This window comes from Spermophilus citellus, assembly GCF_964194105.1.
Source record: "Spermophilus citellus genome assembly, chromosome: 17".
NCBI classification, from domain to species: Eukaryota; Metazoa; Chordata; class Mammalia; order Rodentia; family Sciuridae; genus Spermophilus; species Spermophilus citellus.
The window spans coordinates 72,236,161-72,261,740 of record NC_138199.1 but is presented as its reverse complement, the minus strand read 5'-3'; the positions used below and the strand labels follow the sequence as shown (position 1 = coordinate 72,261,740).

At 54.5% G+C, this 25,580-nt stretch overlaps 3 protein-coding genes across 10 annotated transcripts in view; 1 reads left to right on the top strand and 2 right to left on the bottom strand.

Moving 5' to 3' along the window:
* TMEM104 (transmembrane protein 104) overlaps positions 1-2,413 on the bottom strand; it is a 54,300-nt gene extending 51,887 nt beyond the window's left edge. For 2 of the 3 annotated variants that reach the window (XM_081272712.1, XM_081272714.1), the window contains exons 1-2: positions 2,324-2,404; positions 1,561-1,676 (exon numbers count right to left, since the gene is read on the bottom strand). In XM_081272712.1, coding sequence (XP_081128838.1) covers positions 1,561-1,605 — 45 coding nt within the window. In that variant the 5' untranslated portion in view covers positions 1,606-1,676; positions 2,324-2,404. Of the gene's footprint in view, positions 1-1,560; positions 1,677-2,303 lie in introns of all 3 variants that reach the window. The other variant, XM_081272713.1, reaches the window with a different exon arrangement.
* Positions 2,414-2,575: 162 nt separating this feature from the next.
* On the top strand, positions 2,576-6,308 carry NAT9 (N-acetyltransferase 9). 5 transcript variants are annotated; one of them, XM_081271150.1, is made up of 7 exons: positions 2,576-2,708; positions 3,226-3,311; positions 4,141-4,250; positions 4,750-4,893; positions 5,395-5,454; positions 5,635-5,729; positions 5,823-6,308. In XM_081271150.1, exons 2-7 carry the CDS (start codon positions 3,235-3,237, stop codon positions 5,955-5,957), a joined length of 621 nt encoding a protein of 206 aa, XP_081127276.1. In that variant the 5' UTR covers positions 2,576-2,708; positions 3,226-3,234; the 3' UTR covers positions 5,958-6,308. The 5 variants fall into 5 exon arrangements, with proteins under 5 accessions (XP_081127276.1, XP_081127278.1, XP_081127277.1 ...); XM_081271151.1 differs by having other exon boundaries at positions 2,577-2,683; XM_081271152.1 differs by lacking the exon at positions 5,395-5,454.
* Positions 6,309-6,448: 140 nt separating this feature from the next.
* Positions 6,449-25,326, bottom strand: NHERF1 (NHERF family PDZ scaffold protein 1). 2 transcript variants are annotated; one of them, XM_081271148.1, is made up of 6 exons: positions 24,645-25,326; positions 13,900-14,061; positions 13,113-13,266; positions 10,761-10,801; positions 9,655-9,744; positions 6,449-9,425 (listed from the first exon to the last, which is right to left on the bottom strand). In XM_081271148.1, exons 1-6 carry the CDS (start codon positions 25,083-25,085, stop codon positions 9,237-9,239), a joined length of 1,077 nt encoding a protein of 358 aa, XP_081127274.1. In that variant the 5' UTR covers positions 25,086-25,326; the 3' UTR covers positions 6,449-9,236. The 2 variants fall into 2 exon arrangements, with proteins under 2 accessions (XP_081127274.1, XP_081127275.1); XM_081271149.1 differs by lacking the exon at positions 9,655-9,744.
* Positions 25,327-25,580: the final 254 nt, after the last annotated feature.

Here is a 25,580-nt window from a genome sequence, read left to right as displayed (position 1 = left end):
TGAGCTGGGGATTGCAGGGCTTTAGAGCAGCTTAGGTAGGAAAGTCATTTCTATAGCTTATTTAGGTTCTACTGGTCTCACAGGGAATCAAGAATCATTCTCCAAGTGAGATGAATGAAGAAAGCCTTCTCCCTCAAAACCCTGACCACTGCTGCCTGGTTACCACCACCTCACTCTGATCACTGCCCAGCTTTTCCTGACCTCTCTCTTCACTTGGAGGATAAAATAATACAACATTTATTTGTGACAACTGCCCAGAGTTGGCCCTCAAAGACTGAGCAAAATAAAACCCATGGGAAATGAAATTAAAAAAAAAAAAAAAAAAACAGAGCCCCCTGAAGTTTTCAGGCCTAACTCTCCCATCTCCTGCAGGGACATGATGACAAGTGAGATGAGCACGAGAACAACTGGAGACACAAGAAATAGGGGCACATCACATTGTCTTCCTCCCAGAACTCACAGAAATGACCCATTTCTTCACCTGTAAGTTCATAGACATTGTAAGAAAAAGCAGGGACTGTGGTGATCCTCGGGGATAGCATGGACATTTCATTGCTGCTATAGGAAAATGGGAGTCTTTACATGATTCCACAAATGAGAGGGGCACTATTCATTCTATTCCAGGGTTCACAAAAGACTTCCCCAGGTAAATTATGGAAGTGAGGAGGCTCTTTCATTGCTACCTGAGAATGGCACAGATGCAACAGGAAGACCCTGGAGGGAGGAAAGTTTCTTCTGCCTGTGGTCAGAGATGCTTCCTTACCCTATCACACCATGAGGCTAGTGTCTGTGACCTTAGCAGAAACAGAGGATGGATCCCCAGGCAAGAAAGGTGGGTGCAAAGCAGCTGTGTAAGGCAGGTAAGCTGTAGAAGGAAAGCTCTGGCTGCTTAGGGCAGGGCTGCTTTTCCCTGGGATACTTAATAGCAACATTAGTCAATTGTCTGATTATTCAAATCATTCTCTCGGAGCTCCAGGCCAAGAGGGCTCTGTGATATAATGACCATGGCCAATTGGATAGTACATTAAAGAAGATAAACTGAGTATGTGTGGGGGCGGGAGAGAGAGAAATCAATCATTCTAATTGTCCTAATTGCAGACTCGACCAGGCTACAAATGGAAGACTTTGCATTTGGCTGCCTCTTTCGCCGTCCAAGACCATAAAAGTTGTGCAATTTAAAATTCATCTAAAGACCAAAGCAGTTTCAACCTGCTGAGATGAGTAACACCCAAAGTCAACAACTGTCAATCATGGTCCACCTGAAGCATAGCACGGAATACAAGCGGTGGTAGCCCCGAGATAAATATTACAGAGAGTTAGCAAGTTGATTTTGTTCAGCTTGACACTCTCTGAGAAGCATCTAAAAGGGGATGACCACGACTCATATTCTGAGACATGACAGCAGCAATGTGGCTACTGCGACATCAAGTTCCCATTTTATTTTCACCAGGCTCTACTTAAACCAGGGCAATCAGGAGTACAGTTCACAGGAAGCAGTGGGCTTCTTTAGAGGCCAGGAGTACTGTGGTGAGCAAAACAGATTCTAAAGGTAAAACTCACGTAGGGAGAATAGAGCTCCCCGGTCTCTGTGATTTCACCGGCCATCTCCAAAAAATCGTTAGGAAGGGTGGGCAGTAGAGGTTCCTTCAGCGCAGGGCAGCAGCTGTTGCAGCTCCCTAAGACAAAAGAGTACACTTCAGCTTTCTGATGGGCTGACACAGGGGTGGGGTAAAGTTTGCTACTGCTCCCTCCCCACCTCTTGTCCTTTTACTATTAACACTTATCTAAGACTTAAGTATCTGTCACAAGACTCATCCCGGAACGAAGGGTTCCCTTGGTCAGAGAAAAATCTAGGTAGTCGCTTCTCAGGGGACTACTTGCTGCTCAGGGGACTACTCTATGCATGGATAATGCTTGGACTTCACTGATTTACGGAGCCTTCGAAGCCACTGAGTCTCACCCACCAACAGAGTTTACACCCTCGGAGGTGCCCACTTAATTCCCGAACTGTGTGAGCTCACTACCACCCAGGGCAGCCCACGGAACTGTTTGCTACCTTCGCCTATGGCTGGGAGCTGGAGCTTTCCCAGATGGTCCGTCCAACATAACTCCCTGTCCCAATGTCTCTCTTGCTGTTCTTTTTTTTTTTTTTTTAAAGCGGGGCCGCCACTCCCGGTCCCCCCAACCAGCCATTCCTACCCTGCTTTAGGGTTCCCCATCCTCAAGTGCCCCTCTCTGAGCCTCTCCTTTGCCTTCCCTGCTGGAGGAGCCCCAAGTCTAACGCCCCCTCCATCCCATCACACCTTCTCCCCCGGTACGACACCTGCGGCACAGCTTGTTCCGGGCGGGCGCGGGAGCCGCCTCCGGCCCCTGTGCGGCTGCCAGCGCCAGCTGTCCCGCACCAGTGCCCACAACGCGCATGCGCCGGCGCTCGAACCCACCTTCCTGGCGCGCGCTTCGGGAGGGGCGCAGAGCGCTGATTGGGCGCAGAGCGCTGATTGGGCGCCTCGCGCAGCCGTGGCCGGAATTGGCCCTGGCGGCTGCCGTCTGCGTGGCGGAAGTGAGAAGTGCGCTTCGCCACGCATGCGGGGTGACGGCTGCGGGCCAGGCGGGGAAGCGTGGCCAGTTGGGAGAGGCAGATTACCCGTGCTGCTGGGGACGCTTTCGTCGTCGGGGAGTGGGTGTGAGCTTGGCAGTTCCGGTCCCAGGTGGCTGGAGAATCGAAGAGAGGAGCCTGGAGCGCCACACAAAGGGGAGGGGCCTGAAACTAAAGTGGGCTGGGAGGGCGGGCTGGGGGCGGGGAAGAGGGAGGGTGGGAGCCCCTTGGCTTGCACCCGAGGGAGGAGATGGGAGTTGGTTGAAGGAAAGGCTGGAATTTGATTCTGGGCTGGAGTCCCTGACTGGGGCAGGTAATGGGAGCATTGAGGATGAATCTGGATTTGGTCCTTGCGTTTGATGGATCGACGTTCTGGGAGGTAGACGGAAGGGACCGGCAGGAATGGCAGACCATGCTTGGCCCCTGAGATTCGAGCCAAAGGTTGTTTAATTCTTAACCAAATCTTTCTTGCAAGAGGTTTGAGAGTGGGTGTTTTTTGACGTGTTTGGAAGGAAAGGACAGGAGGCCCTTTTGTCAGTTTAGCCCCACTCCAGTAGGAGAGATTTGGCTCACACCGTAAGTGGGAAAAAACTCCGGGTTCTTAAGTGTTTGCTGTCCCCTACCTGCAGGCTGATGCCATGAGGTTGAATCAGAACACCTTGTTGCTGGGGAAGAAGGTGGTCCTGGTACCCTATACTTCAGAACACGTGCCTAGGTAACCATGCACCTTACTTGGTGTGCAGTTTAGCCCCCAGGAGGGTTAAGTAAACAAACTTTCCTTGACACAGCAAGGAGGCCTTCCTTAGCCCCAATCCCTTGAGCTGTAGCTCCTGGGAAGACATGTTGGTTGTGAGAAATAATTACATATAGGAAAAAAAGCTCAAGTGGAGGACAGTGATTACCTGAAAGAAGTTGCCCATTCTCCTGTTTTTCTCATGTGTGTAAGAAAGAAAAATTGTTGTTTCATCCATTTGTAAATCAGTGATATTCCATGTGTCTGTGGATATGCTCAGTTCTTGGATACTTAACATATGCTTGTTCTAGAACACTCAGCTGATTGATTATTTCCATTTCTTGAAAAGCCAGTGTGGACTCTTATGGGGAGCATTTGGCAAATGTCTAGTAGACTGGGAAAGTGGTGGTATAGGGGGGTGTCCTCTACTTGGAGTTTTCCTTTTGGGGGGTCCCTGGTGCTTTGTTTTTATAAGGGTCCATCTACCCTTTTTTTGCTGAGGTCAGTTTGCCATATACTTCCCCTTAGGAATTTGAGGAATGTTTGGTTTCAAACTGCTCCTCCGCAAAGATCCCTCAGCCAGGATGTGAAGGTGGACAGATAGAACTTTTCCCTCTTACTGTTCTGTTGTAAGACTGGACTGCCTTGGGGCTTGTGTCCATTGCCTTCATAACTCTTGGGTCTTGTGTAAGCCCTCTTTTAGCCCTGAGGGGCCCTGCTCCCTACCATCTACTTCTTTACTTTAAAAAATGTCAGACCCATGCCTCTGAATTAGCTCTGTGTGTCTAAGGCCATCCCCTTTTCCCTGCAGGTACCATGAGTGGATGAAATCAGAGGAACTGCAGCGTTTGACAGCCTCAGAGCCACTGACCCTGGAGCAGGAGTATGCTATGCAGTGCAGCTGGCGGGAAGATGCAGACAGTAAGGAAGGCCTGGCCCTCCAGGTTCCCTCCCTTTCTCACCTCCAGCCAGTTCTGCTGGGGCCACAAAAACTTGTGAAAAGACCAAAAAATGCATGAAGCCCTTATACCCTCACACCTCCTGGGGTTGGTCCCTGTGGCTGACCCTTCTGCCTTTCTTCCCCACTCACTGTACTGGGTTTGGAAGGATTTAGAGAAAGTAAAACATTTTGGGCTTTACCTATAAATTTAGACCCTGCCCTCATGTCCCTCACAACAGCCTCATGTGGTCACTGACCCTTGGGTCCCCTGCTTTTTTAGAGAACAGTCATTATTTGGAGAAGGCTGTCTTTTCATAATGATTGGACTTTGTAATGAGCTGAAGGGAGCTTTGGGCCCCTTTTCTCCTCCCAGGCTCAGAGGGGCTGGTGTTCTGTAGTTCTCTGGCTTGGGCATGAACACTGTCCTCATCTCTCTTCTCTGGGGAATAAAGGTGATAGCCCTGTTACCTTCCCCCTTAGAGTGTACCTTCATTGTGCTGGATGCAGAGAAGTGGCAGGCCCAGCCAGTCCCCACCGAAGAGAGCTGCATGGCAGGAGATGTGAACCTGTTTCTCACTGATGTAGAAGACCCCACCCTGGGGGAGATTGAAGTCATGATTGCAGGTTTGTTCCACCTGGCCCTCAGATCTACTAAACCAGAAGTCTGCTGAGCTGCTCAGGACACTCAAGGAGCTCAGTGGCGGTGAGCTAGCTTCTGGCTAGGGTGGACTGGCCCCATCCAAGCCTGGGCTTTTCTTTCTGTTTGTCACTTTATTCCTTATGCTTCAGTGTGAACCTTTGGTTTTAAGCCCATAGGGTGGGTGAGGGACCCTTCAAAATAATCCATCTTCTCTGGAGCGTCCTGCCATGCTATAGGAGGGGCCTCTCCTATTTCTGGGACCTTGGTCCTCAGCTCCCCCTAGGGGTCCCTGACGTCTTTCTCCTTTATGACAGTGTAGGGGTCAGCTTTGGAGTCAGATTACACTTCTTCCTGGTGCAGTCTGGTGCAGAACAGTAGTGGTAACCCCACCTTCAGGGCAGTGAGAACTCAGTAAGCATGTATCTGTCAGGTGTGCACACTGTAGCCTGGCCTAGTGCCAGCTACTGTGTCACTCTTTCTTGTAGAGCCCAGCTGCAGGGGTCAGGGTTTTGGCACCGAGGCTGCTCTTCTGATGATGTCTTACGGTAAGGAATTCTAAGCGGCTATGTGGGGACAGGTGGTCAGGCCCCAGCTGAGCTTTCTTCACACTTGAGGGTGGGGGGCAGGTGACAAGAGCCTCCACTGCAGATGGGGCCAGGAGGGCAAGGGGGTGCTAGCGAGGGGGCTTCATTGTGCTCTTGCCCTTCTCTCTGATACCTCTGGAGGAGTGACTAAGCTGGGTCTGACCAAGTTTGAGGCTAAAATCGGTCAAGGAAATGAACCCAGCATCCGGATGTTCCAGAAACTTCATTTCAAACAAGTAAGGACGTCAGTGGGCAGGTTTCAATCTGGGGTGGTTGTGCTGGAACTTGTGGCTTAACTTCGAATGTCCTGCTCTCTCTGGCTCACACAGGTGGCTGTGAGCAGCATCTTTCAGGAGGTGACGTTCAGACTGACAATGAGTGAGGCCGAGCGGCAGTGGCTTCTGGAGAAGACCAGCCACGTGGAAGAGAAGCCCTATAGAGAAGGGTCCACAGAGCCCCACTGACAGCCAGGCCTTTTGGGAAGCCACTGGGGCCGTCCACTCCAGAGGCCAGAGCTCTGCACAGGAGACAAATGCACAGTGCCTTCCCTCCTGCTCCAAGCTGGAAATCACCTGTTGGGGCCCTTCAGACTCAGACCAGGCGTGCTGTGACCTCCTGGATTGGCAGTGGCCAGAGACTCATCTCCCCTCCTGGCCCTACTGACAATGACTCAGATTCCCCTGGAGTGGGTGGCAGGAATCCACTGGAAAGGTCAGGGTGGAGGTGGGAGCTGGAGGGGCCTGGAGAACCAACAGTCTTGGCCAGGCCCAACCCTTCAAGGCCCTGGCTGGGAGTAAAGCACTCGGTCTGGTTAGCTTCCCTTGTTTTCTCATTTGGCTTGCAGAAAAGATCTCCCAGGAGCCCAGTCTCAGTCCCTGTTCTATGTGGGAGGGATGGCTCTGTCCTTGGCTGTCAAAAGCAGCAGGCCAATGTGACCATGAGGTTTGACCTGGAAGGGCCCCTCAACCTACTGTCCTTGTTTTTGGTTTTAGTGGCCCAGCCCCTCAACCTGTGTCCTTACCTTTTTTGGAGCTAAACAGCTCTAGCTGTATCATTTTGGGGCCAGATAACAACCATTAATAGAAGTTTGGAAGCTCTTGCTCAGCTGCTGGGCTGTGTGGATGGTCTCCATGGTAGGTCTGTCTGTCCCTCCTGCTCCTCACTTTCTGCCCAGAGGGCCACTGCACCTGGCTTGGCCATGAGGGGGCAGCAGAGGCAAAGGTTCGGAATGGCCTCCTGGCAATAGCTGCTTACAAGAGAGCCATGCTAGGTCCCCACTTGGTTGGGGGGGGGGGGGAGTAACCCCTTGAGTCCTGTCCCCCCACAGCCTGTCATCATCTGGGTTGCCCATCAAGAAAGGCCAGGCATGTTTTATAACACAACCATTGGTTGGGCATGGTGGTGCACACCTGTAATCCCAGTGACCCAAGAGGCTAAGGCAGGAGGGTCACAATTTCAAAGCCAGCCTCAGCAACTTAGCAAGGCTCTAGGCAATTTAGTGAGACCCTGTCTCAAAAAATAAAAAGGGCTAGGGATGTAGCCCAATAATAAGTGCCCGAGTTAAATCCCTAGTACCAAACAAAACAACAAAAAAACCCCCAACAACTCAAAACCATAGAAGGCCAAGTATAGGGCATTGGGGGGGGGGGGGGACACTTCTAGGTCTTTCAGCCACCTTCCTTCATCTCATATCAGACTACAGCTGAAAAACTCGCGAATCTAAAGTCAAAGATCTTGTAGAGCTTTGTACTCTGCCCCAGCCCCTAAGTGACATTTCCCTCTGAGCTACCTGTCCCTGTCTCAGAGTCAAAGGTCTCCCAGGGCTTCTCCGCCTAGCAGGTGAGGTAGGGAGGGGCCTTCTGGGGCTATCCTTACCTGCTCCACCTATGTGTGTGGGGGTGTACTCCATCTGGGGCCAAAAGGACAGAGGCAAGGGTCGGGTGGGAGAGGCCAGGCCCAGCTGAGCAAAGCACAGGACAGTGGGTGCTCTGATGAGGGAAATGAGATGGCCAGATAGTGGCTGGCCCTCTTCTCAACCCCCAGGGCACCATAGTTCCCCTCCCTGGTTTGCCTCTTACTAACTAGTTGCCCTTAATCCAGGAACCTGGTTCTTAGTGGCCTCCCTAAAGGTTAAGAGAAGAAAGTCCCCAGGGCCAACTTAACCTGTTCTTTGAGCACCTGCTCTGGGACCTCCTGGCCCTGCAGCTTCAGCTCTCACAGGCCGCCCTGGGCAGACCTCCAGGATGTGGCTTCAGGTGGTGGAGGCAGCAGGGACCTGGGCCTCTTGCAGAGTAGCAGGGCATTTTGCCCTTGGAAAGTCCCTTAGATCCCACCTTGTTTCACAGCATGTCCTGGGGCTCATGGACCAGTTTGTTTTCCCCCAGTGCTGGACAGCTGCCCTCCAATCAGGTCAGTGGCCAGATAAGATAGAGTATCTGGCGCCAGCTCAGCCTGCTCCCAGGAATCCTGCACCCCACTGGCTATGGGCAGAGTCGAAGCTTTTGCTCATGGAGCCGCCTCCATCCTAGGCTTCACATTTTTTTTCCCCTCAGTCTAAGTTTCTTAGGGCCTAACTAAGTTGCTGGCCTTGAACTTGCACTCACCTGCCTCAACCTCCTCAAGTCACTTGGATTACAGGTGTGCGCTGTCATGCCCCCCAGGCCCCATCTGGGCGGCACCCCTGGAACCAGTGGAGCCTCTGACTCCCAGCTCCCACTTCACACCTGTCCTGATTGCATAGGGGCCACACAGGCAGGGCACACGCCTGGAGCTGAGCACAGGAGTAGGGTGGGTCTTGTTCCCCCCAGGGATCCTGGGCCCTCAGGTTAAAGCCACCAGTCCTTCCTCAAACAGTACCTTACCCTCTCAGCCAAGACAACCTGGGGACACTTATTTTTCTTTTTATATATATTTTAAAATTTATTTTTATGTGGTGCTGAGAATCAAACCCAGGGCCTTGCATGTCCTAGGCGAGCACTCTACCACTGAGCCACAACCCCAGCCCAACACTATTTTTCTATTTCCCACTTTCCACCCAGAAGGAGGACAAGGCTCCAAAGGAAGACGCAGAGGCTGGCGTAGTTTGGAGAAATCAGCTGAATTTTGGAAGGAATCTCCTTACAGTGGTGGTGCCTGGCTCAGGGAAGGGCAGTGGGCAGCCAAGCCCTCCCCAGGCTGCCCAGGTGTGTTGTGTGTGTGGCAGGGGAGGGGGGGATGGCAAAAATTTCAGGTTGAGGCTACTCTGCCATGTCCCAGATGCAACAACCAGGAAAATCATGAGAATCAAAGAACAAAAATCCCTCTAAACTCTGCAATACTGTACTCTTAAAAAAATCAAATGAACAAAAAATGCCCAAGCCGCATCTCCCAGAATGGGAGTCCTGTCCATGGTGAGCAGGGACTGCTGCAGTCAGCTTCCTGCTCGGCCTCAGACCCAGCATTTACATGGGGTCATGAAGGAGGATGGCCTCTGGCCTGGCTCCACAATCCTTGATGTCCCAGGCATGTGGCAAGGTAACAACTGGTAGGATTAAGCCCTCAGGAAGGGGGAGACAGAATCTGCTCTGTGATTGGAACGGACAACAGAAAGTCGCCTTCCGTAAGGTAAGGGAAGGACAAAGTTTCTAGGGAAATCGGATTCATCATGGGAGACGCTGGTGCTGATTTAAACGTCGATTGGTGGGCAGTTAGGGAGCGGGTGGGGGAGGAGGTCAGATAGGGGCTGGCAGCCGGTGGACAGGTGCTCAGAGGTTGCTGAAGAGTTCATTTTTCTTGCTCCAGTCCATCTGCGGGGCCCGCTTGCTGCTGCGCTTCTGGTGGGCCCTCTCTTTGGCCATGGCCAAGGAGATGTTGAAGTCCAAGATGGGGTCAGAGGAGGAGGTAGACGAGGGCTCTGTGGAGTCCTGTTTCTTGGGGCTGTCTTGGGAATTTAGCTGTAGAGAGGAGCAGGGGAAGAAAGCAGGCAGTCAGTGCTGGTGAGGCTCCCTGGTCCTCAGCCTTAGTGAGGTGGCTCCCTTGAGGCCCTGCCCAGGGGAAGCCAGGTCACAAGAACAGAGTGCGCCTCAGCATATGACCTCCAAGGCAGTCTGTGGTGCCAGGAGCCAGAGGGGCCTGGGAATCGGCTTCCGTTAACCCAGTTGCCAACCCCTGCTCCAGCCCTACCTCCTCACTGGTATCGCTGGAGGTGGATCTCGCCAGGGCTGGCCTGGGGCTCTCTGAGGCTGTCTCAGGCAGGGTTTCCCGACTGTTGTCCTGTCAGGAAGGAAGGTATGGGGGTTGTGGGGAATGGGGCAGGAAATGTCTGATCAGAGAAGCTGGGAATCTCAGTCTGAGAAGCACGGCCCAGGCCTTGGCCATCAGCCCAGACTCCAGCTTTACGTTTTTACATTCCTTAAAGGATCAGGGCAGCCCGGTTCCTCCATCACCTGGGTGGGTGGGATTACTGAATGGTTCTCTCCCTCCTCCTGCCCACCATGGCTTTGGGCATCGATTTGCCTTTGGGCCAGTGACTCTGAGGGGTTTCTTGTAGCCGGGATTCGAGAGCCCTCTCTATGTGACATGGGGGATATATGTCCTGCTTCCTGGGCTTTCCATGGCCCTCCAAACTTTAACCCCAAAGCAGTGAAGCAGGGTCTTGAAGGAGCAGGACAGAGGGGTACTAACCCACAGACAGGGTAACAGAAGGCCCCAGGCAGGAGCCCCTGAGTAAGAAGCCTTGAAGCAGAATCTTCAGACTCCTCTCTGTGGCCTGCCTGAGTCGGCTGTCTCAGAGTGAAGGCTTTGGCTGGGGCGTCAGCTTGGCGTTCAGCCCCTTCCTGGGTCCCTCCATGGCTTCAGCTGGCACCCAGCCTGCCATTCCTTCCCCGGCCTCACCCGCTTCCCTCTGCCTGGGAGGAGGGGCTTTGTTCTTCCAACCCAGGCTGGAAGCAGCAGGGCTGGCAGCGTGTGGCCAGACACTGGAGCTCTGTTCTTGGGGGGAAGAATGGTCTCTTCTGTATGGTGGGGAATTGGAAGTGGGGGCCTTTCACCCAGGATGGCGGGCTGCTGAGGGGCCCAGCCAGAACGCTCCTGTGTGACAGTCTTGGCCCTCAGCAGGGGTGAGGGGTACACTGGCACTTTTATAGTGTGGAGTTCAGGAAGGAGCTGGAACTGGGCCCTGAGGCTTCAGCTTGAGCCAAAGGCTGTCCTCCCAACTGTGCCACTTTCTGACCCATCTCCTGCACCTCTGGGGTTGGGAGCCAGAGAGGTAGGTAGGGGACTGTGCTTACCTTCTGTATCTCCCCATTGGTGAAGGGCTCAGGCAAAGGACCTGGGTGGGGGGGAGAGTGAAGGTGAGTAGAGAAGCTCTGGGTGAGTGGTAGAGGCCGGAGCTGTGTGCTGTAGCAGATCATCAGATCTTGTGTCAGTGGTTAAAAATTTTTTGACTGCAACCCACTGTAAGTACACTTAACATTTTAATGACCCAGTCAGTATACACAAAGATTGTGTATATGACAAAAGTGTCACAAAACAACACTTACCTTTACTGCAGTGCAATGGTCTTTAATACCTTGTGTGTGTGTATGTATGTATGTGTGTGGTACCAGGGATTGAACTCAGGGGCACTCGGCTACTGAGCCACATGCCCAACCCTATTTTGTATTTTATTTAGAGACTGGGTCTCACTAAAATGCCTAGTGCATCGCTTTTGCTGAGGCTGGCTTTGAACTTGTGATCCTCCTGCCTCAGCCTTTCAAGCTGCTGGGATTACAGGTGTGTGCCACTGCGCCTGGCTCTGGACTTTGATATTGTCTATTAGATTTTACTAAAATAAATGTGCTGGTCTCCAGGGCTGGGATTGTGACACAGTGTAAAGGCACTTGCCCAGCATGTGTGAGGCACTGGGTTCAATTCTCAGCACTGCATATAAATAAATGAATAAAATAAAGTCCATCAACTTCTAAAAATACATATTTTTTAAAATGCTAAAAAAAAATTTTTTTTAATGTGCTGGTCTCTATCTGCTAAACTGAACCCAGGAGCTACTGATGGACCATCAACTGTTTGAAAAACACTGTCTCAGATGGGGTGAAGTTCTAGATGGATTGCCTAATTCTCACCTGGGGAGCCTGTTAAGAACAGATCCCGGGCAGCCCTGGCCCTTCCCATCTTTCACATGCATCCCAGGTGGCGCTGATATGACAGCACACACCCCAGGTTATGTTTAGCACCTGCCTCTGCTGGGGAAAAGAGGTCCAACTCCTACTTGCCATCTGGAAATGAAGGGGCAGGAAGGCTCAAGGGCAGTGTCCTCCCCATCAGCCAATAGAAAACCTGGTGGTGACAGGAGGGGTCAGAGGGAAAAAAGTTGGGCCTGGGATTGCCCCTGATGTGGCTTCAAGGCGGGTGCTGTCCCCTTCCAGGGACTCATCAGCCTGGGTGGGTTTCTTCTGAACTCCTAGTTGATAATGAGTCTCCTCCCCCGTCCCTGGTCCAGGGCACAGCCAGGCACAGTCCTTCTTTTGATATCCCCAGCCTGCCCATGGCAGCAGGGCAGGGAAATTCTAGACACTCACTCTCCCCTTCCCTCCAGGCATCTCCCTCCCAGGTCTCCTGGCCAGGGAGACAAACAAAAGGGAGGACTGTCCCAGGATGGAGGAGGTGAAGGTGGCAGGGGATGGCATTTGGGGAGCTGTGTCCCCATATCAGGTCCCCAAGAGCAAGGATGGGTTTCTCTGGGCCTCAGTCTCCTCCTAACTGAGAAATTACCAGAGTTGCCTGGTTTCTATAAGTTTGGGAGATTATCCCACATCCCATGCCCAGAGGCTGCCAGGGATAGAGCTAGAGGGGGACAGGGCTGCCCCAATGGGCCCCTCAGCCAGGCATCTGAGTCATGTGGCTCCCACTCCTACAAATATAACCCTGACCCTCAGGGAAGCCCCACCCACTGCAAAGTCCAAAGAGGCTCCACCCTCAGTGTGGCCCAGTGGGCACCCCCCTCCCTGAGCCATCTTCCCAGGGAGAAAGTCCAGAGCAGGGACAGGAGGCTGCTTAACCCCTCCCTGCCCTGGTACAGCAGCCCTGCACCCTTTGGCTTGGCTTGAGCAGGGGGAGGTGCCAGGCGTAGCACGGTGAGGGTGGGGGAGGGAAAGGGCAGGGGCCCCAGAAACGAAGGGGGACCCACTGCTCTCCAGAGCCAGCAAGCCTGTTTCCAAGACAACCTGACAGAGGGCAGGCAGAAGGGGGTGGGGAGGCACTGGGCTCCTGTCAGTGGACTCTGATCTGCCCAGCAAAGGCTGGAGGCTGCCCCAGAGTTAACCCTTTCCTCGCCCTATCCTGAGAACTTGCTGGGGGCAGGGGACAAGGGCTCAGGTCATTCTTTGGTGTTGTGGCTGCAGCTGGGAAGCCAGAAGCTATGCCATTTCTCACCAGCTTCATTCAGGCCGGCTGACCTCTTCACAGGCCATCTTCAGAAGTCCACTGCCCATCCTGTGTCCTTTCCCTACCCAGGGCCCCACTCTCTGCCAACCCACACTGCTGGGCCTCCCCTGAAGGGGGAGGATGAGGCGTCAAAGCCCACCCCTCGCCCCTGGCCACATCCTGGACTTGGGGGCGCACCTTGGGCTGCAAACTCCACTCACCATTCAGATGCTCCTTAGATGGGATCACTTTGCACTTTTTGAAGAACTCATCAGTTTCCTTGTCTACCACGAGCAGCTTGGTCTCATCCCCTCCAGCCTTGATGGCAGCCACCACGTCCCCATGTTGTTTGCCCTCCATGCAGACCCCATTCACCTGCAAAGCGGGGTGTGGGGGGGTGGTGTCAGCACAGGTCTCACTTCTAGGGCAGGCGGGGAGAAGGTCCCACCTGCGGATACTGTGCCCACCGGGTCTGTGGAATCCTGAGCTAGGCCAGTGGTTCTAGGGCTGAACAGTCAGCTTGGAGGCAGGACACATGGGAAGAGCCAAAGAAAATACACAGACAAGACTAAACAAACACAGCTGGGAGGCAGGACCCAGGCTTGGACAGCTTGCGCGGGCTGTCCCCTGACTCCCCCCACCCCCAGCCTTGGTTTTCTCACGTGTAAAATGAGAAGTCTTGGGAGAGCTGATCTCTGGCTCTAAGGTTCTCAGACTGTGATTCTGGGATGAGCCCAAGCGTTCAGTTTACGTTTCCTTTCTCATGAACACAGCACAAGAGCACGAGATGAGTCTCAAAGCCTCACTCAGGAAAGGGGCTCATCCCCCAGGCCTGTGCCTGGCACCAGGGCAGCTGTGGCGGTGGCCCCTATGCAGGGCCCACTCCCCCAGCACCTGAGGACTGGCCGTGCCCCACAGGCTAACAAGCAGTGGATGAGGGGGGAGGCCTGAGGGCCAGAGATCAGGAGGAAGAGCCTGGAGGTGTGGGGAAGAGAGCCAGGGCATCACCTCCACAATGCGGTCCTGGGCCCGGAGCCCGGAGGCCTCGGCCGGGGAGTCTGGGTCCACTGCCCGGATGAACTGGCCTGGCTTGGACTTGTCACTGTGCAGGTTGAAACCGTAGCCGTTGGCACCCTTCTTCATGGTACAGAGTCGAGGCCGAAGCTCATGCTGTGGGAGAAATGGAAGGTCCATGGCCATTTCACAATGTGCCCTCTGCTTGACCTTCTCCCCACGAAGGCCAGCAAGCAACACATAGCCCCCATCCTGCACAACATGGCAAGGGACTCTGGGTGCCCAGAAGATCTGTGTGGACATGCAGCATTGCAGCAAACTGCCCAGGTGGCCCTGAGGGGGACATGGCCCAGGTCTTATCCCTCCTAATGGTCCATTTGGCCCTCCTGGAGGGAGAGGGGAATGAGGCACTCCTGTCGTGTAGCTGGGTCCCTAGGCACATGAGTGGGACCCCAGTCCTTTTACCTGTTCTCTCGCTAGGGAGCAGGGGCAGGTGTGAGTGGCAGTGGCCAGCACGCTCCCTCTAGGGCCCTTCTCACTCCTCAGGCGCCCTTCTTCCCCTGCCAAGCCACACTGCCCAGCCAAAAGGGAACAGGGAAGAGCCAGGGAACTAGGAACCTGATGGGTGGGATAGTGAGGGGCCCTGGACTGGACAGGACCGTCCACAGGGCTCTAGGTCCAGCAGAGGATGAAGATGGCACTAGAACCCAGAGACCCTGTCATTGATCCCAAGGAGCCTGAATGCGGGGGGTGCTGGGAAAAGCAGGGCAGGGACCAAGGAAGCCCAGTATGGCTGTGCCTGGGAAGCTGAGCCTCTAATAGGGTCCATGCAGATTTCTTGGGAGCACAGCTGAAAATGGATTTCAACATCCTCTGCCCAACTTAAGGCAGCTCAGCTTTGAAGCCACAACCCGAGGACACACAGCATGACAGACAGCTGGACAGAATATGGGTGGGAGTGGGCCAAAGCCTGAACCCAAGTGCTACCCCACCCCCAGGCCTGTCCCCCTGCACATGACCTGGGGCCAGTCATTTATTTCTCCAAGCCTCAAGGTCCTCATTTCTAGTCCTTTCTTACTGTCCCTGCCTCCAAGTTGCTGGGAGGCCCTGGGAGATAAGGACATGTGTGGGCACGCTCGCAAGCGCAAGCACGTAAGCACCCTGGACTCCACACGGTCCCCACCATTCAACAGTCAAGGGAAGCAAGGAGTCAGGAGTCAGCCACAGGGGGAGGGCGGTGCCAGGCTGCTCAGAATCCTAGATCCCCAGCTGGGAGTGCAGAAGGGGGAGGCCAGAGAGGGGTGGGGAGAGTGAAGGGATGGGCCGGAGGCCTCATGCCCCAACTTGCCAGCACCATCTGGGGAGCTGTGCCCCCCTTCACCCTCTGGGGGCAGGGGTAGGGGCTGGAGAGGGACTTTGCCTTCCTTTAAATGCCTGGGCAGGTCTTCAGGATGTTGGTGCAGGTGTGGCGAGGCCAGGGGGGAAGGAGGATGAGGGCTGGGACCTGCCCTAGTGGCCTTGCCCAAATCTGGACTAGGGGCTGCTCATCTCCAACCACAGGACAATAAGAGAGCACCCAAAAAGCACCCCTCCCCAGGGGCTGCTAGGGAGCCCTGAGCCCGTTTTCCTTGACCACACTGTTACTCACAGGTATTGCCTGGCCCCTCCCACAGACCCCAGCACCCCCTCCTCTGTTCGGGGAGTAAGTGAGGCTCTTCTCCCCTCCAGCTAATCCTGTCACAAAGCTGCCAGCGGGCCCTCCCCCAGGTGGCCCAGGTGAGCAGGAACAGGTCTGACCAGTTGCCCCCCCACCTGGAGAGGCTCAGCTTTCTGCCTTAGCCACCCTGAGCTGTAGGATCCCTGTCCTTTACCCTGAGAAAGTGGGAGGGTGAACGTCTGGGATGGGCAGGGGGCAGCTCCAATGTTAGTTGCTTCCCGCCTCCCTCCACGATCCCCTCAGGCCAAAGAATCTTCCCAGAGCCACCTGGCTGGGGCTTGAGAGCTGCTTATGCGATAGGTAAAGTGAGGCTCAGAGAAGTTGAGCCCCAGCCTGACACCAGCCAGAACTCCAAGCTGCTCTCCTTCCACCACCGTGGGCTGGTCCTGAAGAATCCAAGTGACCCGGTGACCAAGGTGGAGCAGAGACCCCAGCAGGAGTCACAGTGTGCTGGCCCTGGCCCTGGCTGCAGTCCCTTGCCAGGAGGCAGCCTGGGAGCCGACCACAGCCTTCCTTCCGGTGCTCAGTGCCTCTTGCAGCCAGAGCTGTGGCCCAGGTGGAAGGATAAAGCTTGGCTGGGCGACAGGACAGTGGACATGCCTGGGCTGGGGGGGCAGGCGGCTCGTACTCCCTGGCAGGGCTGGGCCAGCTGCCCTGCTGATGCTCATCACCCTTCTGGTCCAGGTCTCTGTGCTGTGAGTTTCCTTTACTTCATGCCTCAGCAAGTGTCACCCCAGAACTCCTTGCCGAGTGAGATGCCCCTTTGACCAACATGCAGATAAGAGGGACATAGCGGGCACCCACTGTGACCTGCCCCCCTGCCCTCTGGGTGACTCTACAGTGGCTTCAGGGCAGGAGGCTGGAAGCCCTAGGAACTCCCTCCCCTGCAGCATTCAAATGCCTACAGAGCCCCAGCTAGCCTGTCCTTGCCAAGTCCCTGGAGACTCCCACCATGAACAGGAGGGCAATGGGGGCTTCCTGTAGGACCAGGGAGATCAGCTTCCAAGGGAAGCCACCCAGGTGTTCCTAGAAGGGGTCAACACAGCTGCTGAGTCAGCCCATCAGGTGGCCCCCTCCAGTCTGGGTGGAACCAGGAGTTCCCTGGTGGCAGCCTCCAGGGTCTGGGAGGCCTGGCCTGTCTGGGCTAGCTCCAGAGCAGGGAGTCAAGGGGACACTTCAGAGGAACATGGCCCCAGAGTCTGTGCAGAGCCTCCCAATAAGTTCTGAAACGTTGGAAGTAAAAATCGGGATCTGCTCAGAGATGAGACTCATGGAGACCCAGAAGCAAGAATAGTATGCAGCAATGGTGGCCCAGGGTGGCATGGAGGGGCTGGGGTGGCTCGGAGGGGCTAGGGTGGCTCAGGCTGGGTGGGCCCACGATGCTCAATTTTAGACAATGCTGGAGGGCTCTACAGAAAAGACCACGCCAGGAGGGCAGCCGCCAGACCCTCTGCTGGGCTTTCTCCTACCCTCAGGCTCTCAAGCTCTCCCAGCATCCCTCTCCTCAGGCAGTTGGCCTAGCCCCACCCTAAGTGGCCGCCCCATCACCTCCCAGTGCGGACAGCGGGCAAGGAATTCAATAGGCTCCACCAGCAGCCACCTGGAAGGCTGGGGAAAGTGGATACCCTAATCCTGGTGACTGACGTCTCTGGGGAGCTGGCGGCTGGGGGCCAACGCCCCGCTGGGCCCAGCTCCTCCCTGGCTGATGCCATGGTGAGGGACAGGCTGCTTCCACCACTTCCTGAAGGTCAGGCAGAGGTAGGTCCCAGAGAGATGGGCTAGGGGAGCAGGAAGACCACCAAGGTGGTTAAGGTACAACAGAGATGACCCCCATCTCTACAGACTGCCCTTCCCCCAGCCAGCCCAGGGCTCTTGTCATGTAAATAGACTGGTACTGGGCTGCCCCAAAGTCCAGAGAAAGCAGCCAACAAAAGACAAGGGGCAGGGGGCAGGGCAGGAGGAGCTGGGGGGGGGGGTGGGGGGGGGCTGGGAGCATGTGGGAGGAAGCTCCATTAGTTCCATATACCCTGGGGACACAGGCTTGGGCCGGGTGCTGGCTCTTCAAGGAAGAGCTGCCCCGTGACAGGTGGCATGGGATACTGCTCTGTGGGCAGGCTGGGAAGTGACCAGGGACTTGGAACACTGTGCCAATGTCCAGATCTGTCAGCTGAAGGTATCTTTTCCTCAACCCAAGTGAGGCCCAGTGGGCTTGGTTACTACTAGTCCTGAGCCCCAGGGCCCTGACGTCACCACTTGTTCCCTACAGGACCCCTCCCCCTGCATCTGTACAGGTCAAGGAATATCAGATATCTCTGCAAAATAAATAAGTAAATAAATAAAAGGATCCTATGCTTCCTGCTTTCCAGTGGGAAAGCTTTTCTGGGGGCCCAGGTGAAAGACATGAGCTAGGGTTGGGGCTGCTTCTCCAATCCCCCTGGGTCAGGGACCCTGAGCCAGGTTCTCCCTCTGGCTGGTCGTGTCTTCTCCCAGTTGCTGCCAAAGAGACCTCCAGTGCAGTGGAGTTTGGCCCAGGTCTCTGGGCTGGGCAAGCCTGGGATGGGGCAGGCTGGCACCTGGGCTGCTGCCTGGCTGGACACCATCCAGGGTGGCCGTCCCAGGCCTTCCACCCGCTTTGTAGGCGCTCCACTATCCCTCAGCCTTCTCCCAGAATATGCCCTGGTTTAACTTCTATCTCCCAAAAGGCTAAATGAGAACCGTCAGGAGCTTGTAAAATTGGGGCTCAACAATGAAATAACAAAGGGCAGCTGCCAGTTAGTTAGCCCACACTTGCGATGTGCCAGACACTGTGCCGGGGGCGCTTTCTCATTAAAACCCAATTATAGGGCTGAGGATGTAACCCAGTGGGAGAGAACTCACCTAGCATGAAGGAGCCCCTGGGTTCAATCCTCACCACCACAAAAATAAACAAATAAAATAAAACCCGATTATAACCCTGCAAGGGAAGTGTTATTGCCTGCATTTCACAGATGAGAAGACCCAGGTTAAGACAGAGAATTGCTCAAACACACACAGGTGAGAGGAGGACACTTGAACAGGGACCTAGAACAGCACTATGCAGGAGAAAGAAGCCAACCTGTGTGCAACTTCAAAATTTCTACTAGCCACATTAAAAAGTAAAAAAGAGAGGGGTCTCGGGGGTAAGAGTCTGCTTAGCACCTACCTGCGTGGCCCTGAGTTTGACCCCCCCGCATCACACATACCAAAAAAAAAAAAAAAAAGTAAAAAGAAACAAGATAAATTAAGTTTCACGTCACACAATGTATCCAGAATATTACCATTTCAACATGTAGTCACCTGTTTTTAAAACTAAGAAATTTTATTTCATTTGTTAAGGTCTCCAACCTAAAGATCTGACTGAAATCCGAAATGCTCCAAAATCTGAAACTTGTTGAGTGCAGACATGATACAACCAATGGAAAATTCCATGGTATTAAACTTTGTTTCCTGTACAAAATTATCCAAATAACATATAAAACCAGCTGCAGGCTGCACATGAAACACAAATGAATTTTGTATTTGGACTTGGACCTCATCTCTAAGATCTCTCTCTCTCTCTCTCTTTTGCTAGCAGGGATTGAACCCAGGGGCACTTTACCATCGAGCTATATATTTACATATATATGCAAATATTCCAAAAAGAATTTTGAAATCTAAAAAACTTCCATTCCCAAGCATTTTGGATAAGAGAGATTCGACCTGCACCACTTCTTCAGAGTGGAGAATTCATTTCATACACTCACAACATTTCCACCTGGGCTAGCACACTCCAAGAGCTTCACTTGGCCAGTGGCTACGGCGAAGGACAACACTGATCTAGGGGTCTTTTAGCCACTATGCTGAGAGCCCCAAACTCACTCTTCTAAACCTGTGGGCTGGAGGGCCCCATATCTTCAGAAGCACAGGGAGAGGCCACGCCTTTGCCTCTGGCCTCATTCACAGCAGAGGGACCTCAGCCTGACAAACATTCTCTGCGTGTTATGTGTTATTCCTCTGCCTCCAGGTGACCTGACCTCAGGGAATCTGCAGCACTTGTCCTTTTTCAGGAAACAGGAACCTAAACTTGCCTAGGCGTCTGGGGACGTGGCAGGTTATCCCGTGCTGAGGGGAGGGCTCAGTCAATAGTCAAGGCCAGCCTGGGGGCGGGGAGTGCTCCTTGCGCTTCAGGTGGCAGCAAGGAGAGGCTGGGGGCCAGGTATGGAGAGACTTGGTCACTAAGCTCTGCGTTCACCAGCTGGGGGTCCTGGAGCTGGCCACCTAACTGCCAAAACTGACCAGTCTCAGTCTCCACAGGCAGAGAATAGGGCTAATACCTGCCTTGGGGGGCAGTCACCTGCATGAACTGAGCAGGCACCCTGCAAATCTGAATCCCCCCCAGGGAGGGTCACTCTAGCTTAAAAGGGCAGAGCAAAGGCACAGTTGCTCATGGGGCCCAGAGCTCTGGTTTCTCCCATGCCGAGCCCGCAGCCCCGACAGGCCTTGGCAGACTGCCTTGTTCCTCTAATTCCTCCCTACCACCCGCTCCCCGCTTTCCCAGGGACCCCAGGGATGGGAAATCTGGGGAGGGCCCCCTATCTAACCGAGTTTCCCTAAGATGGAAGCTCATTTCTAGAGACCTCCAAGAGAATAATTTCCAGAATGACTGATACAACTTAACGGGAGCCTGGAGTGACAACCAGGGGCTCTGCTGTTACACCAGTAGAGAAAACAATCACAAACCCGTGACTTAAGAGGAGGCAGCCACAGGCAAACTAGTGCACAGCTTATTTCAAGTGCAAGCATCAAGCAGCTCAAACCTGGTTGCCCTGGGAGAGAGGCTGACAGCCGGCCAGCTAGCTGTGCCCCCCCACCCCCCCACCTTGCTACCTAAGGCATCGGACTGTCTGCCTCTGGGATCGGCACCAGGATCAGGGTCCATCGAGGTTGAGGGGAACCCACCTCAAGCTGGGCACTTCCACATTCACACCTGTCATCTCATCCAATCTTCCCAGCAACCCTGGGTGGGGGATGGGTGCTGATGCAAGCTGAGGCTTGCAGGGAACAGCAAACTCCTTGGGTTCCAGAGCCTGCAAGCAGCAGAGCTAGATTTCTGGATTCCTGCTCTTAAAATGGAAGCTGCTAGCAGGCAAGAAGAGTAAGTGGGTATATTCTATCTGGAATTCCAATCTCTGAGTGTGCTGGAGGCACAAATAAGCCCGGTGTGCTGCACTGAGACAAAGATCCCACACAGCTGCTCGGTATTCAGTCATTAATCCAAATTATTTATTGAGCACCTCCCTCCTATGGGCTTGGCACAGTGCTAGAGATAGCAAGGCACAGAAGCTGCACTTGTTGCCCTGGGGCTTGCCATGAAATGGAGGAGAAGGTCACAGAGAGATGACTGAAATAGTGTGTGGTAAGAGTGATCAAAGATACAAGACAAAGAGGAGGAGGAACCCAAGGGCCAGCTCTGCCTCTCTGCCTTTGGGATCAAGGAAAGTCTCCATGGGAGGTGAGAGGTCTTAAAGAGTGTCCCCAGTGCAGAAGGGGACAGGATAATTTCCAGTCTAACGAATACTGAGAGGGTATGGCATGCTCAAGGAGAATTTGAACCCTTGGTGTGGCTTCCAGGATTATGGGGGCAGTAGGGAGAGTTGGCTGCCAGACTGTGGAGGTCCCTGGGACAGCAGGTAGCTATTAAACAACAGTGACTATTGATTGAGCCCTTCTGAGGGCTGGGCTTGGCCACCACTGCACCTGCCCAACTAGTGAGACAGATTCAGTGCCGGCTATCCCATGGGTGGGGTGTAATAATTATAGTTAACTATTTATGAATTCAAATGCCAACAACCAATGTTTATTGAGCACTTACTTACTCCCAGGTATTGGGTGACTTAAGGTATGTAGTTGCATAATTTTGCAGATATTATGTCAAATTTTTTCTTTGCTAAAAAGTGGGGGCAACCATTATGTGAAGCCCTATTTTTGTTTTGGTTGGTTTTGGGGGTTGAACCCAGGGGTGCTCTACTACTGAGCTATATCCCCAGTTCTTTTTACATTTTGAGACAGGTCTCACTAAGCCACTGAGAGTCTCACTAAATTGCTGAGGCTGACCTGGAACTTGCAATTGTCCCTGTCTCAACCTCCTCTTGCTGGGATTAGCTGGGATTATAGGCATGTGCCACCATGCTTAGCTATGTGAAGCTTTAAAAAAAATTATTTAAAAATAATTTGTTACTAAACTATATTTGGTGCAAGATTAGGATGCATGGAATTCTCCTGAACACGTGTTAATGTGGTGGTGACAATTATGCAGTAGATTACGGTAATACAATTTTATGTAATCCCAACAACCTCATGAGGTCACTGCCCTCACCCCCAATTTACCCAAGAGGAAATGGAGGCTTAGGGAGGTGAAGCAACTTGGCTCAGGCCGCCCGAGTAGATGCTGAGCTGGCTCAGGCCTGCCTTGTCACGTTGGGTCCTAGTTCAGGAGTTTAGGCCTCCTGCTGTGACTGGGGTTAATGGAGGGAGAAGGGCTTTATATGGGGAAGCCCCAGAACAGGGTTGCTGCTCCTCTGTTCCCATGAGTGAAGGTGGGTGAGGCCATCAAGAAATCAGGAGGCTCATGCCTATAATCTCATTGGCTTGGGAGGCTGAGGCAGGAGGATCATAAATTCAAAGTCAACCTCAGCAATGTAGTGAGGCTCTAAGCAACTTAGGGAGACCCGGTCTCAAAATAAAAAGAAAATTAAAAAGGGCTGGGGATGTGGCTCAGTGGTTAAGATACCCTGGGTTCAATCCCTGGTACCAAAAAAAAAAAAAAAATGTCAGGAAGCCTACCTCCACCTAGACTGGGCTAGAATGCCCAGTGTGGATGACAGGGCTCCAGGCACCCCTTACCCTCTGCCCTGTGTGGTTCTCGACCTGATGGGCTAGTCCTCCCAGCCATGTGCCAGCAGCCACATGTAGCACCTTGTCACTTACAAGAACTAACAGAACAGTTCCCACACTGCAACACATTCTTAGATGCTTTATGTGGGAAAGGGATGTCTTTAAGGATTAAAAAAAAACAAACAAAACTCACAACCTTCACTGATAGTTTCTGGAGTAGCAGGGTGGGCCACCTTCTGGTATATGGGGATTTTATTCTGGATGGGCTTCACAGTGCTGACTGGGTATGAATAAAGCTGAGGAATTTGGCTGCACAGAGCTGGGAATCGAGGATCTGGGCATAAATGTGCCAAACTCAGAATCTAGTGGGGATTAGAACTTCCCATTATTTCTAAAATTCCCTACAATAGTACTCCTGTTTTATAGATGGGAAAAAATCAAATCTCCGAGAATGGCTGACTTGCCTGGCAATGGTGTCCCATCTTCCACCTAAGGAACACACACAAATGTAGGTGTCACACCATGATCTGGGGGAACCTGATTCTGTGCTCACCCAGGGCAGCCCAGAGATCAGGAGGCCCACGGTGTGATGGAAAGCACATGCTGTGCTGACCCTTCAGATCTGCCTCCCCCTTCCCCCTCACCCCCACCCTCTGGGACCCAGAAGCAGAACCAAAAGGGCAAAGGGAGGAGCTGGACACAGTGCCACCGGATGGTGGGGGGTGTTATTGGTGCGGGTGCCAAAGTCCAAAGGAAAGAAAAGGGAACGAGGAACAATCGATGGACTCCGCACAAAGTTCACCTGAGTTTCTGCCTGGGCAGAGAGGTCATCTGTTCCAACTCCCTGGTGTCAGCTCCCTGTCATGGGTGCTTCAAATTCTCCTCTACTCCTTGCCAATGCCAGCTTGGCAGTGGCAGGAAGTGGGAGCCCAGTGGCCTGGCATTCCCAGTACCCAGCTCTGGCTGGACAGGGCTCCTGGTGACCTCACTTCCACCAAACCAGTTGGTCCTCTCAGGCTCCACCTTCTAGCTTAGTGCTGAACTGTGCCCTTTCTCTGTCAATGAGGATCCTCCTGGCTCCAGAGACACCCCTGCCCCACTGCAGGTAGAGAGCTGGTGGACCTAAAGAGGCCCTGCTCCCACATTTGGCACCCTGGCACCACCCCCTTGCTCTCCTGGGATAAAAGCTCAACACAACAGCTCCAGTTTTGCCAGTGGCCCCTCCTGCAGCTGATCCAAACTGGGATCCTTTGGGGAAAGCCTAAACATAGGCAAAAGCGGCCAGCCTGCCAGCAGTCCCAGAACCGGAGTCAGCAGTGACAATTGGGGGAGACCACTGCTCACGGTGAGCTCCCAGCACCAGGGCTGGGCCTGGCAGAGCGCCTGCTCCCTCCCCCAGCCATCTTTCCCCTCCCCCTCCAAGGTCCTCCCTCCTGCTCCCTGAAGAGCTAGCGCTTACTCCTCACATTCCTAAGAATCATAAATCCTCCTGGGTGGCAGAGCCACCCCTCTCAAGACGCCTTGGCGCCTCCTCCCTATCCCCACCCCCATACATTGCCCCTAAGCGGTTGGGGCTTTCTCTTTCTTAGAAGTCACTCTGGACTTTGGGAAGACTAAGTCCAGCCGGCGAAGTTAACACAGCAGGGGGCTGAATGGCAGCGCGCAGGTGTGGGGGAGCCTCCCGGGGCCCTTCCTACACCGGGGGCTCAGCACTGAAAGGGGATTGTTATTCCTCCAGCTTTTTGAGTGGGACGTACTCGCCATCACCCTACCTTCAGTTACCACCCACAGGGGCCGTAGAGAAAGTTGGCACCTCTGGGGCAGAGGGGCCTTCCTCCCGTCCCAGCTGCGGGCTGGGGTGGCCCAAGGGAGGGCCCCAGGAAGGAGCAGGTTTGGGTTCCGAGGGACAGGAGCCTTGGAAAAGGGACTGAGCTCCGTTGCGCCGCCCTTCCAGGCCAGTCTTCCAGGCCAGTCTGGGCAGGGGGATGGAGTCGCCAGAGCAGCCCCACGCCTGCCCAGGACCTGAGAGGGCGCCGGGCCGGAGGGCGGAAGCAGTTTCCCTCTCGCCGCCAGAGCTTTAGGAGGGCTGGACGTCCGGGGTGCGTAGATCTCTTCCCCCGCCTGGACTTACCGGCTCCGGCTGGCTCTTCTCGGCCTCACGCGATTCATTTTCGGCGCCAGTTCCCTGCCCCTCGGTGGCGGCCGGCGATTCGGCCTGTCCTGGCCCTTCCTGGGCGCGCAGCAGCGCCTCCCCGACCTGGACGCCAAGCTTTTTCAGCTGCTCGTCAGCCTCGGGGTCCACCACCAGCAGGCGCACCGCGTTGAGCGCGGCGCGGATCCGGCTCACCACCTGCTGGTGGGTTTCCTTCTCGACATTCTCGCCGTTCACCTCCACCAGCCGGTCCCCAGCCAACAGCCCCGCTTTCTCAGCGGGCGAGCCGGGCTCCACCAGCCGGATAAACTGGCCCACCTTGCCCTTCTCCCCGTGCAGGTGGAAGCCGTAGCCGTTCGGACCCTTCTCCAGGCAGCAGAGCCGGGGCAGGGGCGCCCCGGCTGCCGCGTCCGTGCTCATCTCGCTCGGCGACTGCTCAGCAGCGAGAAGTGGGGTCCCGTCGGGGGCGGGAGACGCGACCGCCCAGCCTTTCTCTGCGCCCTAAGAACTGGGAGGCGAGAGGGAGAGCAGCAGGGAATCCCTGCTCAGCCGGACGGGCGGAGAGCGCAGGTGTCCCAGGGACAGAGACCGCGAACTACAAGGAACCGACGGAGGAAGACGGACCAATCCCCGCCCGCGCGGCGTCTGAGCGTTCCAGAACCCGTCCAGCCCCTTGTCCTGGGGGCGGGGTCGCGCCGAGGGTGTGGGTTCCAGTAGACCAATCAGGAGCCACGATCAGGGGCGCTCGGGCCGGGTGAACGACGCCGGCCAATGGGAAGAAGCATGGGCGGGGTCTGTGCTTGGTTCGGCGCCTCGCGGCGGGCGAAGAAAGAGGGCTCAGGAAGTGGAAGTGTTTGTTACCAAGCGCTGGAGTGGGGCGGGCGGCGTGGGCGGGGCCCCTGTCCCCAGAGAGTT